Here is a 16,173-nt window from a genome sequence, read left to right on the forward strand (position 1 = left end):
CATCAAAAATAGGGAGAGGAGGCCGCTTAGTCCAGCAGTGGGACAATTAAGTTGACAGTTAGGCTTTTATCGTTAAGATAGATATTGACTTCATAGATTTCCTAATTATATAACAGTAACTATTAATATAATGATTTAGTTTTAGTTTTGAAGTTTAATTACATTGACATTTATTAACGCAGTACCAAAATACGTAAAAATCTTTTTTCTTTTTTTTAATATAGTACGCGACGAATGCTATTCTTCTTTATCATGACGTAATGAGTAATGTACCAACTTGTAATTACAGTTTATGTATAGCAGCAAGTAGCAACCAAGGTTGTACCTTAATTAAGATTTCCAAGTATTCTATTTTAATATAAGTATTTCTCATAAATTAGGTGTCAACCCTTGCTTGACTAATTATGCGTCGGGCAAGAATCGTCTTGTCTCGTTGAGAAATCGAAGTGTGCTCCAATCCGTTACCGTATAATATTATATGAAGTAAAACTAATGTTGCGATTGAAGCATTTCGAACATCAAAGTTAAGCTGCAATTTCGTCTGTCAGTCTAAATTAGTAAAACTATGCGTTATAATGTGCAGTCGTAACTTCTAAAAATACAAAAAGCATAAATTAATATAAATTTTGGCGTGAAACTCTATGTAAAATAAAGATATTTTAATTATTAAATATAGAATCAAGACTTTGTTTTCAGGAAATTGTGTTTCGTTTTATCTTATAATAAATAAATAACTATTAATACTTAATAATATATTTAATAACCGACAATTAAATTCTTAAACCCAGACGTAAATAATATATTTATCTTTTTATAATAAATTATTGAAAGGTGTCCATTTTTTGACTACAGCAATAAGAGCCATCTATTCTTCAGTATTATTATTTTTTTTGAGTTCACTAAATACTCAACTATTCAACGATAGATGGCGTTGGAATAAATAATTTGATAAATTATTATTCACTATTTTGTTAATGATAATATCTATTGTTTAATGAAAATAAAATTTACAATTTGCTTACCTATTTGCTGTTAACGTTGTCATTTCGACGTTGTTTCCACAAGCTGTTAGTATTTCATCGCAACTGCTGCCACCTGTTATCCTCTGGACGGAACTTAAAACCGGAACGTCTTCGCATGAACTTTTGCCCGAGTTTGTCGCATTGCCGCAAGGTGGCACTGTTCGCTGTTTCGCAGCTTGCTTATGTCGGCTTAGTGCAAAAAATAGCGCTAGAACCGCTTTTAATTTAGCGTCCCGAATATCAGCAGCTGTTACTTGTTCTAATCCTTGGACTTTTTGTGCGTGTAGAAAGTCTAAACAGCACTGGACGTTCTCCAACTGGAAACAAAAATATGTAACATTACAACATAAAAATTGAAATAGTAAATTCAATGAGATTAATACTTTTCGGGAAATATATAAATATTTAGTTTAGTTAGAACAGCATTACTGTGTAGCTATTAGTTCTAATAGAACATACTTATTATATCAAATAAATATAATATTATATATAAGTAAGAAATAATTTTGATTATTTATTGTTAGCAAGTGTTACATTTTGGAACAATATCTAATGATAAAAAATATTTTTTTGAAACATGTTTTAATATGACTGCAATAAAACCTACTATCAAACAATATTAATACAACAGCCAGCATCCAACTTGGTTCAAAATTTTAGCTCTAAGGGTTGGATAGAAACTGCTTTAATTCAGCTTAATTTTTAAACACACTAACTTTATTTTCCCATACTAATAGGTAAAGTTCAACAAAAGTTGGTAAAAATAAAAATACTCAGAGGCAGGTCCTTAGAAGCCATCATTGTCTTAAAAGGTAAAAAAAAAGTCGATTGCTCTGATTATTATGGATTTAAAACAAAAAAAAAAACGACTGTTTCGACAAATTAAATTTGCACAATTCTAAAATGGAAAGTAATTCGGAATAAAATCGTTTGACGTGCATCGCACGCATCACGCGTACTAATGAGAGCTTTTACGTGCGTCGCCATTATATGCGCGTGCGCAACCCGTGGCGCGCGAGGGGCGTACACAATGAGCTTATCACTTAAATGACCCATGAAGAATAAATAAAATCATGTTGACACTGGCTAGTTATCGGCACCTGCATCTTAATTAACATAGTTTTTTTTAATCTAGTGTAATAGTGGATATACATGCTCATTTAAAGAAAGGTAATAAGTGTAGTTAAAGCAGTAATGTTGTATTTAAACGTGGCCAGTAGCCGAGTAAATATATCCGCAATTTGTCTAGTTTACTCTTTGCAAAATTAAAAGGATGAAATCCTTTTAAGTTTGCAAATGTTCGTACTACGATTTGTTAATTAACTGTGATTAGTAAATTGATCGACCAAATTAGGCCTCTATTTAAATTTTAATTATAATTGAGTCATGTAATATTTGAAGAGATTAGACTTGCCTTCCTTGGGCTATCACCGACCCTTATTTCTTATATCGTTTTATTACGCTTAAACTAAAGTCTATTCAATCAAATATAGTTTTATATTAGTTTTTAATTGGTTCAATATATTATGGTATATATTAGATCCTTACATATGAAATTAGCGTTTTGTCTTACTGACCACTTTGATCAAAAATATCTCCTCTTTGGTTAAGAATTCCAAATTCAAATTTATAAATTTATTTAGCTGGTACATTTGAGTTTTGAAAACAGTTATTCATTTGTTTTTTCCTCATTATTTTTTTCTTTGGCGTCGCTTATTAATGCACAATGAAAAACATGAAATATAAGTATATTTACGAGTACGAGTTCTACCGTGGCACCAGTGCTGCAGTAACAGCTCGAAGGATTAATGATGTGTACGGCGCTGGTGTCGCAAAAGAAAGCACGTACGTTTTTGGTTTCAACGTTCTCGTTCTGGAAATTTTGAAGTTCAGAACCATGTCCGTGGACAGCCGGAGACCAAAGTGGAAAATGAAGAATTAAAAGCTATTGTGGAAACGGATCCATCACAAAGCAGATGTACACTTCAGAGATAGCTGCAGGCTTCGGGGTAAGTGATTAAACTCTATTAATCCACTTGAAGCAAATCGGGAAAGTAATAAAACTTAAACGATGGGTACCTCATAAATTGAGTAAATCGAACTTGCAAATATGCGTCGACTGCTGTGTTACTTTGCTCAACCGACACATTTTAACAGGATTTTAAATTGAATCATTACTTGTGATGAAAAGTGCGTACTGTACGATAATCGGAAGCGCTCGGAGCAATAGCTGAACCCTGGAGACCCAGAAAATCCTGCCCTAAACGAAAATTGACTCAGAAAAAGTTACTTGTGAGTGTTTGGTGGACTAGCGCCGGTGTCGTTCACTACAGCTTTCTAAAATCTGGCCAAACGATTACGGCAGATATCTATTGTCAGCAACTGCAAACCATGAAGGAAAAACTAGCTGCTAAACAACCAAGATTGGTCAATCGCTCTAGGCCACTGCTGCTTCACCACAACGCAAGACCACACACTACACAACAAACAAACACTAAGTTAGATGAGCTACAATGGGAATGTCTGCGACATCCACCGTACAACCCGGACCTTGATTCAACAGATTACCATTTTTTCCGGATTTGGACAAATTCGTACAAGGAGAAAAATTCAACTCCTATGAGGCAGTCCAAACCGCCTTCAAAGAGTTTATTGATTCTCACCCCCATGTTTTTTTTTAAGTAAAGGGATCAATGAACTACCTATGAGATGGCAAAAGTGCATAAATAACAACGGTGCATACTTAGATTAATTAAATATATTTTACAAAAAAAAAAAATACTTTATATTCCTCCCGTACAAAAAGCCAATATCATATGTAAGGACCTAATATATACAGAGCAAATGACACCTACCATTATTTTTTAGAGGTGAGTTTTTTGTTTCTCAAACTAAAATCAACTAAGAGCAACACATCACCAACAAATGACAAAAATACATAATTATAAAAGTCGATTAACAAGCCATCTTGAAACATACATAAAAGTAAAGCCTTTGAATGTCCCACAGTTATTCTAAGGGCCCCTTCGAGAAGGCTTGAAGTTAATTCCAACACGCTGCGGCTTTGTGGATTCACGTGTGGCAGAATTTCGGTGAAATAAGGCACATGTAGGTTTCCTCATGGTGTTTTCCTTCAAGGCCAAACACATGACAAATAAAAACGTACATATTTACGTTATAAACAAACATACATACTAAAAAAAATGAAATTAACAATGAAGAATTTATACATAAGTAATGACACTGACATGTATATGTATTTTGATTGATTAAGAAGCGTAACAATTGCCAGTTCTTCTCAGAATCTTCCGAACCGGTGTAATCCTTACACTTAATTTAATCTTGTTAAATGCTTGTAAAAGCCTTCTTGAATAAAGTTTATTTCAATTTTTGCTTTAAATAACACGTATCGAACGAGACAATAAGTGTGGTTTTCTCTTTAATGTTCTTTTTTTTCGTGTCCTTTTTAAGAAATGACAGTGTAGAGGCATAAAATTACATTTATAACTCTCAGTAAGGTTAATGTCGTAATATATTTTAACAAACACAAGACACGTTTATATGGTTAAAATGGTTTAATAAATAAAAGGCAATAAAAACAGTGTTTTTTTTTTAAATCCATTAATATTTATAATTGTGTTCTGATTGGTTTTGAGATGCAACATTTCATTGTAAATAACTGTAATTTGTTTTATGTTGTAATAAAAATGATGTAAAAAACGAATCGATGTTTCAAAAATCCAAACATCGTAACTTTTTCTAATTATTATTAAAGTTAACTTGATATTATTTTTATGCGTCTTATGTGTTAATAAATATGTTAACATATAGGTATTATATGACGAAAGAGTTCAGTAACTTCTTCGCCTTTGTTTGTCAACCGTTATTTTTAGCTAGATAGCTATTGCCGACCTTTAATGTTATCAATGAATAATATATGGAAATAAAAATAGAAAAAAAGTGTTCGAAACATGCAAATTAATATTTGTTTTTCTCAATTTTTCAATAATGATTATATTAATGGTCGAATTTCGAACACTGAGTGAACATTAGTAAAACAAAATTATCGGTGGCGTTCGTGCTTATCAGGAGCCACTGTGTGGATTTTCATTTCGACACCAATAGATAGATTGATTCGGGCGACATGTTTAGGTTTATAATAAATTATGAAGATTTCGTGCTAATATTTTTAAAGACATTTGTCAATTAAGTAGGAAAAATTGTACTTCAGATTGTCAATAGCGTTCAATAGATAGTGGAATTGTTCTTCTGAAACAGTTCTAAAGAAATATACTCGACGTTAAAAATATTATTATTATTTATTTTTAGAGTTAGCCTTGCGAAGCTGTGTTGGTTCGGTAGATAAGTATATAAGATATTTAAGATAATACATTTAAAAACTAATTAAGTCATTCAGAAACATGTTTCTACAAGTTGTTATACTAATTTAAGTTATACTAATATCTTATGTTATATTAATTATCTGAATAATTTAATTATATTTTCGTTTAGCATATTTGAAGGATAAAAATCTAAATCACTTTTTTTTTTATTATATTACATCCAAGTAATTACGCTATTTTAACTTAAAATGGACTTAATTGAAAAATTACTTAAACTACGAAAGCATCTACATAATATATGTGTGGAAACATAATTACACTAAAAGTAGCTCACTGAATTCTTAGAAAAGATTGGCGCTTCACACGTGAACGATTATAAAGTTGATTCCACAATGCACCAGTATTTAGTTCACTTTTGTTGCGACACAAGGGCCGGCGTCGGCCCTTAAAAGGCTTGTCTACTGATCTCATAGGTCACCGGCGCAGCACCGTGGTGTTTACAATACAGCCTGTAGCTTAACGTAAATACGACCATATGTTTTCCCCGTCACGGTTAACGCCCTTTGTAAGATTCATGGAATGAATTATTAATATTCCTTATTATTATTTTAATAATATTCTGTATAACTGTTCATGATGTAGGACAGGTACATATTATGATGTTACTTATGAATCTTATACATAGACAAATCCAGTTTGACAAATTAAAAATAAAATATTGTAAGTATAAATACATTATATTTTCAATGGTTGTGTAAGATAAAAAACACAAATGTATAAAATTTGCATTTTATTACAAATTCTTAACAAGCACTTAAGGGACAGACACCTGATCGTTTCCAATACATTTTAACTAAGTATTGTCAAGGTTGACGCCAATATCAATAGTGTGGATCGCTCTAGTTGCATTTCATGTGCTGTCTGACAGCTGACGTTGCGACATGACAATAGTGTGGCAGCGACACAAGTTAACGAGATTAGATCAGAGGTTCCAGCCTTACTTTAAACGTTTTCGGTCTTGTTCAATGAAGTAACTACTGTTCAATTGAATATAATTTAATCACAGTCATATTATTTTATTTTATTTAAATTTTACACATTGAATAGCTGTATATATGATATTTATAAATAATGTAACAGATCATGAACAGACAGATATATAATATTGTACATATAAGCAATAGAAATCTCAAGGAACTTGTCAGAAAATAATATAATACAAGCGTGTGTGTTTAGACACAGAGGCACAGTTTATTTCCTCTACTCTCCTTTACGTATCGATACGAAAGCAAACTGCAAACTGCAACCTGCGACGGATAAGACTTTACGTACTTACTTTATACGAGAGTGTAAACTTCAACTTCCTACAACTTCCTAATTCCTGCCTGATAGTATGAATTTCTCGACAAAAAAACTCAATAACTTTTATTTTATTTATAGATGCAGTCTATATTCGTTCGAAAAATGTTTTAGTGTATAGTAATAAAAATAAGAATATTGCACACCAAGACATGACAATAAGAGTAAGCAGATATAATAATTAATGATGTTACAAAAGGCGGCCTTATCGCTCCAGAGTGATCTCTTCCAGGCCTTAGGGCAGAGGAATTGGTCTAACGAGGTCTTACAGGTGTGCAAGTAAGTATGAGTAAAAGTTTGACACTCAAAACTTCACAATTTTTACTTCAAATCATATAAATAAACATCAATGCAGAAATATTTATTAATAAAGCATATTACATAAGTAAAGACGCCATCGGACTGACCATTCGACCTGGACAAATAGCTCCAGAACAAACTCCATTGTAACATTGACCAAACATCCCACAATGTCAGATTCATAGAACGTTAAATCTAAAATGCCGCTGACAAATAATTTGCGGACACTTGCCAATTTACTTCTTGACATATTAATTGAGTTTTTGATTGAATGACAGATTAGAACCACGAAACTTTGTCTTGTAATCAATGGCTTTTATTCCATTGATAAAACTATAAAATGATGATTTAAAAGTGATGGTTTTGATAAACCTATGTTTTTTTATTACTACTGATGTTTCTTATCGGTTCTTCTATTTAGATTTTACATTCCGAACAAGTGGCAGCTTTATATTAAATTCAATACTGTAACATAACGATTCAAAAGAGCCCTTATAAGTATACTTGAATAAAGAATTATTTGATTTAATTTGACTTATTTCACAAATCCATTATTCCTTTTGAGGTTTTACGACAAAACCTAATTAGCATACCTACATAAGATTTATATGTCAAAAGAAGCTTTTTATTTAATCCATGTACTAGTAAAAATAACATTGTAAGATTTGACCCAGATAAATATTTAGAGGTTAAATTATATATCTATATTAATTAGATTTGTAAAAGCGCCAAAATTCCTCTTGAAATAAAAACTTTTATTCTAAAATAAAATCAAAACGCAGCTCTCACGAAAGTAAAATTTCTTTAAGGTCGTTTTAATACCATATTTCCATTGTATTGTAAAAGCTATAAACCGAATAAAACATTTAACGTGGCATAACGTGTCGCAGACACGAGCGATTTCATAATAAAATGTGCACCAAACAAACTTAAAGAACTAATTTAAATAAATAGTAAATAATTATCAATATCACCATAGCTCTTTTATGTATATATTGTTTTATTTTATTAATTGACTATATTAAAAAAAAATCACAAAATTTAATTTCCTAGTTTCGACGATGCTTTTTCCAAAATTTATATTAAACGTCAGCTTTGCCTGACAGAATGAATACTCATTATCTATATTTTATTATTAGGATTGTAATATTTTTTAATAATTAACTTGGTCAAGCGGTTCCGTAATCCCAAAATACTTATGAATTCAATTTATTACAATGTTTTTATTCTGAGAAATGAATTTAATCACCAGTTCAACCAATGAACATCGATCTCTGCTGATCTGATCTTATTATTCAAATCTAAAACCTCAGTTAATTAAAACTAAACGATTATAGTATTTTTTTTTTGTATATTAGTTAAAATACGGACTATTATTAAATATTAAGTATATATATATAATTATTTTTCTCTCCATTATCATTCTCTCACTATCTGAATTATTAATACATCACCTTTTTAAAAAAAGGCAAGGTTCAGTATAAGTTAGATATAAGAAAAAAACAATTCAACATTTTTAATTGTGACGTAATTATTTCGCTTTCTAGTAGGTGACGTAATAAGTGAGAACAAAAGTAAAAACTTTTTATATTTTCAAGTAATAAAGACTGAAAGTCAAGTGCATCCCGTTATTCAGGCTTAGGTCACGGCGCACGAGTCGATGTGTGTCGAGGTCTGCGGCTACTGGAACCAGGGTTGCCAGTGTCAAAAAATATAATACAATATAATAATTTTACTAACCTAAGATTACCTTTACCAAACTTAAGACTTAAATATATATATAGTCTGTCACTATAAACGTCAATTTGGTATCAACTTTCAAGTTATTTGTTACTGAAATAATGTGATAATTAAAATTTTTAACAAATCAAATTTCTAAATTAGATTATTTAACTAGCATTTTTCCTAGAAAAAGACTTATATTGAAAATTGTAAAATAGTATATTAAAGATGATATGTTAATTACATAAATGTAGTTATATCCTTAATGTAAATAATTATGTAAATGCCCAAAAGTTTTACTTGTCCGACCCGACATTCTTGAAAATAGAAATAAGTCAGTCCTTAAATGAAAACGATTATCAAGAAATATATATTATATTTAATTGATTATAATGTGGCATAACTTTGCATCCTTATCTATGAAAGTTCTTATCTGCGCATATGCAAAGTATTGAAACCAACAACGGACCAGTGTAATTAACACGAAAATGTTCAATTTTAATCAACAAGCTGTTGTAGATAACTTATCCGTTGTATATTTTTAACTTTCGCGCGTAAAACGTGTTATTACGAAAATTGGTTATAATGTCATTCGTCTTACAAGTACTGGAAGTAATCGTTGCAAATAAATTTACTTGGTAAATCTTTATACAAGCGCGTCTTAAAAGATACCACCAAGTCATCAAATATTCTTCCGCCAAAATGCAATACTTAGTATTGTAGTGTTCCGGATTCACCCTTTAATCCAGTGCGCCATCGCCAGTTAACTACAGGCACAAAGGACATAACATCTTAGTTCTCAAGGTTGGTGGCGCATTGGCGATGTAAGGAATTGTATGTGCATATTTATTTTTATTATTTATTAAAATATAACGATTAAAAAAGAGCGCATTCAACTGAATACAAGAAAGGAGAGAAAACCGTTTTCGTCAGAATACTTACATTACTACTAAAATACTAACAAACATTGCAATTCTCATTATTCTCGAAGTCTTAAATATATATTTTGTTATTAATTTCATTTTATTAAAGTTATGCAAATCAAGCCAACCACCCAATACCATGTGTTAAATAAAACAATTATTTTTTCAACTATATGTCAATGTACAGAAACTTTAATTTATACGGAAAATATCATTAGAGGAATCCATGATTTACGATCTACAAGTAAACTGCTGAACATTTTATTTTATATTAAAGCCTATAATAAATCAAGATAAACTCCCCTATATTCTATGGAGGGAAGTGAAAAGATATCAATTTAACAGAACTCTGATGGCGGTCACGCGACACATATGGACATATAATAACCCGTTATTAGACGATACTGTATGTTAAAGGTAATCGCTGTGATGTAACAGATATTAAATTTTGTAAATTATTTAAAAAAGCAATATATAATACTTGCTTTTTTAATTTAGGTGAAATCAAAGGATATGTTTTTACAGCCAGAGCAAAAATGTTTATTAAATTAATTTTTACATAACTTAATAACAAAATTATACATGAAGCTTTAACTTTAATTACTAACTAACTTTAACCATGACAAATCTCACAACCCTCCCTGCCCGCTATGTGCTTAAAAAGAGGTACAATTTTTTTTTCTTCACGTATAAATTTATAGATACATAAAATCAAACCCACCTAAACAATTTCAAAAAAATCTACAACCAGCAACGATTCGGAAAATAAATAGCTCAGACGTCAAACTTCGGCGAAAGAAATTTAACAGCCTTATCGTTTTTAGTCATAACTAGCTTTCGCTTGCGGCTTCGCCTGCGGATTTGCCTTCGTTTTAGGGGGAGAGGAATTGTTAGGTGTTAAAAAGGCCAGTGTCCTACCTACAATCTTGCTTCACATCAAATATTATCAAAATCGGTTTGGTGGTTTAGCCACGAAAGCGTAACAGACATACAGAGTTAATATCGCATTTAAAATATTAGTATAGACTAGTACAGAATTATTATTTCAAACAACCCGGAGGCGATCGCTTAATTGCCAAGATGTGCTATCAAATTTTCAAATTTTAAGTGACCATATTAATAAAGTATGCGAGGCTATTTATCAAACAGAAAGCTATCGCACAAAAAATAGAACCTGAGACGATTAAGTAGTTTTTGGCAACTCACACTAATGAATATATCAATATCTTAATGAATTATAATTTTGGTCTAAGTCAGTCAGTTTCTATGTATTTTTTTTTTTAATAATATGTGGAGACTTAATTGGTTTTTTTGTATTTTAAATGATTATTTATGAATATATAAACAAAAAAGAAACTGTTATCGCGTCGCTTGTGTACATTTTTAATATTTTTTATAAATAATTAGAAAATAGATTTCATTTTCAAATTGTATAAGAATCTGACCAACCGTTTATCGTGATTGATTAAAAACGTCCACAGGCCTATCACATTTAATGTTAGAAAATATACACTCTAACACAGCCATATACATAAAAATATATCTGCCTACTTAACTATACGTATTTCAGATATAAATCATTATTAGTATTTAGTATACATAGTTATCTTTTTGTTGATAAAAAAGGATTTTAATTACATTTAACGTGTTCTAAAATTCAAAGGTACAATACAGTAACAGCCTGTTAATGTCCCACTGCTGGGCTAAGGCCTCCTCTCCCTTTTGAGGAGAAGGTTTGGAGCTTATTCCACCACGCTGCTCCAATGCGGGTTGGTAGAATACACATGTGGCATAATTTCAATGAAATTAGACACATGCAGGTTTCCTCACGATGTTTTCCTTCACCGTCAAGCACGAGATGAATTATAATCACAAATTAAGCACATGAAAATTCAGTGGTGCTTGCCCGGGTTTGAACCCACGGTCGTCAGTTAAGATTCACGCGTTCTAACCACTAGGCCATCTCGGCTTATCTAAAATTCATATACGATATATTTTATATTTTTATTTGCAATAAAGTGCACATGTTTGCATTATATAACATATTTAATTGTCAAAATAAAAGATAATTGTTATATTGTTTTGTTGCAAGTATTAATATCTTCATAAATTTTATAACCTCGACCTTAAATTTATACACGAATAGAAGTTAATACCTGTGTAATAACAAAGTAAATCCCTTACTATGAGCACAGTAACATGCACTGACTACGCAACTATTATTATATAGTTCAAGTTACGACATATTTCATTATCTTTGTTAAGACCTGCCCATTAACAGCTTTCCCCGTACCGTGCGCTATAAAGGAGTGTACACAGTAAACGCGAACTAGAGAAAATTATATCCATTCCATTATAGTATTTAAGTTTAATATATCGCTATTATAATGAGAATATTGTCTTGATTTCAATTCTAGTGCCTCGTGTTTTAACATTGGTTTGGCAAGACACACATACATAGATAGATAAAAAATAAAACTTTAAACCCTTATCTAAATACAAGATTTAAGCTGAATCGTTAGAGCCGTTTCCGTGATACAAGAAATAAATTAAATAAATAAATTTAGAAGGATTGCTCTTTTAATATTATAAGATAAGATTAAGTTAAAGGTCACGTTCGAAATATTAAAAAAACTTTTTTTTGTTTAGAATGTTGTAAATAAACTCTCCAGGTGTATTTTTGATTGACAGCCATCGTTCGGATCGTAAATCTGATTTATCTTGGTTCTCCACCGTGTCTGTACTCACCACCAGTTTTAACGTAAGCACTACCTTCCTTGAAAGTCATAAATCTGTCGTACATAACAAATTAACCCACTTACATTTCGGGCGAGGCGCGGTTCCGATAGCCGGAACAAATCACAAACTGACTGACTCGTTTTGTTCTTTATACGTACAATGTAACAGTCGAGATGACTCAGTCGATATTATGTCTTGAACTTAACCGAACATCGTGAGTTCGAATCAAAGAATATTTTTTTTTGTATATTTGTATATTTTTACTTGTTAATCAATAAATACTTCGGCATTTATGATAAAATAATATAAGCAATAATATAATAATTTGTTTTGGTCATATAGCGCAAAGGCAGCCTGACAGCCTAGACAAGTGGAAAGAAAACGACGAAGAAAGAAAGGAAACGACCAAGTGGCCGCTGCCCCACACGGTGGTCGGATCAAGTTACCAACCTCACTGGTCTCCAAGTGACCACAGCGCTGAGGAAAGCTGACGACAGGAATAACTGGAGAAAATTCACAGAGATCGTGACCCAGACCCTAGATCAGAGTGGACACGACCTTCAGCAATGAAGTAAACGACCGAGAATAATATAAGCAAGACGTTAATATTAGGTCGGGGTGACCCATTTCGATATTGCATTTAAATAATAATCCCATATAAAACAGTTCTCTTCTCCCCCCCTCAAAGGAGCCGGGTACTTTTCAGAAGGTTTCCACTGCGTGAAAAGAATAAAAAAGGCGATATAGCACGTTCAAAAGCCAACTCTACGTGTTTAAAAACACCAGTCTGCTGGGAACAGACATATTAGTTATCAAGAGAATCCTGTGCGCAGCAGTGGTGATTGCCTAACGTACACGGTCGAATATCGAGAGAAATACTTAACATAACCATAAAGTGTCGTAAAGTATATTGCGTCTTTACACTTTAACATAACGATTAATGGTGACACTTCTGTAAATGCAGTGGTTGCATTAAAAGCATTAAAGTCATTATAGTCGACGGAAAATTAAGAAAGTATATAGCGTGTCTTTTTAAAAATGGATTATTCACTTGGATAAGTTTAATGCGATGTTTATGAATAAGGGAAGATTATAATGGCGTCATTAGTGATGTTATTAAGGACTAGCTGGTGCCCGCGACTGCGGCCGCGTGAGTCTAGTTTTATTATGCACCATAGGGGTTCTTTAAATAATGAAAACTTTTTTCACTATTATTCGATTACAATGAAACAATATTCTATTCTAATTTACTCATATATTCAGTAGTTTCATATATTGTATTGTGTGTACATACAACAGTCAAAAATTGGAAAACTTTTTTTTTGATATTTTCATACCATACTAATTTTTTGATATTTATTCAATGTACAGACACACGATTACTACTTTTATTATTAATAGAGTCACTATTCAACTTTGCGCCTCGTATATATTTCTTATTTTCTATTTTATTTGTTATCGTTTTATTATTGAAGATTCACACAATGCTAAAATTACCAGATTTAACCGCTAAAATTTGAATTGAAAAAAGGCGTTAATTAAATGTTGTGGCACAATCGCTTGACCTTGACACTGGCATGGCATGGCATAGCATTCGAAAATAACAAATCTAGTGTAATCAGAAGTTGTTATGCAAAATCATAGATCATAATACAGCTCGTGAGAATTAATGCGAAGTAACTCTTTACTGTATAATAAACGAAAGAACAATTTTAATTGACCCCGGAAATCCAAAATAATAAAGAGAATGGTTTTGTTGCCGTTCCGATGCCATGTTTGCGCTACATTCTTTGATTTTAATTGTAATGCGTGTCGCCATCGACAACATTAAAAATAATCCTCTATCAATAGAACATTAGATACTTCCTACTGAATAAAAAAAACATCCAAATTATAAATTATATAAAAAAATAGTTCCCTATATATATGTCTCCGCATGGTAATCGAATTCGTCTAAGATAATTATTAAAATTTTTAGAACAAAATGTGAATTTAGAGCAAAAAAAAATTAAAATTGGTTGACAAACGGAGGAGAAACGGTACGGAAATGTTTAGTCTTTGCCTTTTCATATCTATATATGTAGATAATCTTAGTTATTCCATTTTAGACTTAAATCAAAGAGAAGTTTTAACAAAATAGAGGTTCCCTTAAATATTACGTTAGCATTAGTTAATTAATAAGACTTAGGTACCTTTAGTTTAACACCATATAAAGCTACTTCATGTTTTTACGTAAAGGTTAGGTTTAAAAGTCATGTTTTGAGAAAAATGAAATAATATACAAAAAAGCAATTTTGTGTTTTCTTAGCACGTAATAAAATCGGTTTAATCATATTTAATACATTTACATTAAACAAATAACTGAAAGTTTAATATTTGCAGACTACAACGACAAACAAACAATTTTTTTTCCTAACCTTCTTAGCCAGAACAGAATCTTTTTACAAAAATAAGATTGTAAAAAGATTCTGTTCATTACTATTTATTAATATATTTTTATAATTCATCACATACAAATCACGAGACGTTAAAACGTTAATACAAACTAATTAACACTACAATTTAGGTTGACAGTTTCTAATTTGTATCTACATAAATGTGTCAATTAAAATATCAACCTATGCCGTGTTTAAGTTTAAGCTATATTATAATATATCAACAAAGAATCATATATAACATTTATAAAGACATTTGAACAAGTTCTAATTGTAATATCGTTTAATGATAACGAATTCCAGGCAAATTATTTGATTGAGCGACAGGATTGACATTATATCGACAAGTTCAAGGCCCACGACACACGTGTTCACTCAGCGGCATCGTACGTTAAACACACAATCTAAAGAAACACATGGCGTTGTCTTTTGATTTATTAAAATATACTAAATTCATCGTACAATTTAACATACCTGATATTCGTTTTTTCAATAAAAGATTGTTGATATATTAAGAAAATCAATGGAGTAAATTTAGAAATAAGTTATAACTATATTTAACTGTTGCCTATTATAATGATGAACAATTTAAAAAGTAACAAATATTTATCTTATATGCTAGTTTTGATAAAATTTAATAAATACCAATGCAACAAATACATGAGCTCTATTAATTATGCAAATGATAAACGTGAAATTTTAAATTCGTGGTCTCTTTTTTCATGATATAACAAAAAACCTTCTCATTACTCGAAGCTTCATTAAGGGAACATTGCACTCCTCAAATAACATGACTCGCTCCAGGGCTGTACATGGGGCGTTGATGAATCACTGAATGATCGTAATGTCACTTTAAAAACATACGCTTTCAATAAACATAAGTTTATCTTAGAAATAGTCGTTGTTTGTTTGTTTTTCATTCGAAAAAAGAAGGTACAACATTGTTTTAGTAAAAACAACATTTATAGATAAAGTTTAGTATAATTATTTTTTTCGTTATGCTTTATTGATTACGTAGTCACAACCTTACGATTTAAGCTATGCTTAAGTACAGAAAAAGTAAAAAATATTATGTATAAAAAATTAATCTTTAATCTGTTACTTATTTAAACGTTTATTAGTTACATAATATCGTTATTAACATATTATACGTTTATACTTAGAATATAAGCTTTTATATAAGCATTTATATAAGTGTATATAATATATATGTGTATGTTTTTATCAACATATTAAAATAGATAACGCTGAATTAATTTATTGATTTCTTCACTTGGGACATTTATAATAACAGTACTTTTACGGAATAGAGAAAAAACAAAATTTAAAG

General features: G+C 30.8%; 1 protein-coding gene across 2 annotated transcripts in view; it reads right to left on the reverse strand.

The window, feature by feature from the left end:
- LOC126778988 (protein sickie) overlaps positions 1–16,173 on the reverse strand; it is a 225,298-nt gene that overhangs the window by 117,897 nt on the left and 91,228 nt on the right. For both annotated transcript variants that reach the window (XM_050502739.1, XM_050502747.1), the window contains exon 3: positions 1,023–1,339. In XM_050502739.1, coding sequence (XP_050358696.1) covers positions 1,023–1,339 — 317 coding nt within the window. The remainder of the gene's footprint in view (positions 1–1,022; positions 1,340–16,173) is intronic.

This window comes from Nymphalis io, chromosome 2, assembly GCF_905147045.1.
Source record: "Nymphalis io chromosome 2, ilAglIoxx1.1, whole genome shotgun sequence".
Classification (NCBI taxonomy): Eukaryota; Metazoa; Arthropoda; class Insecta; order Lepidoptera; family Nymphalidae; genus Nymphalis; species Nymphalis io.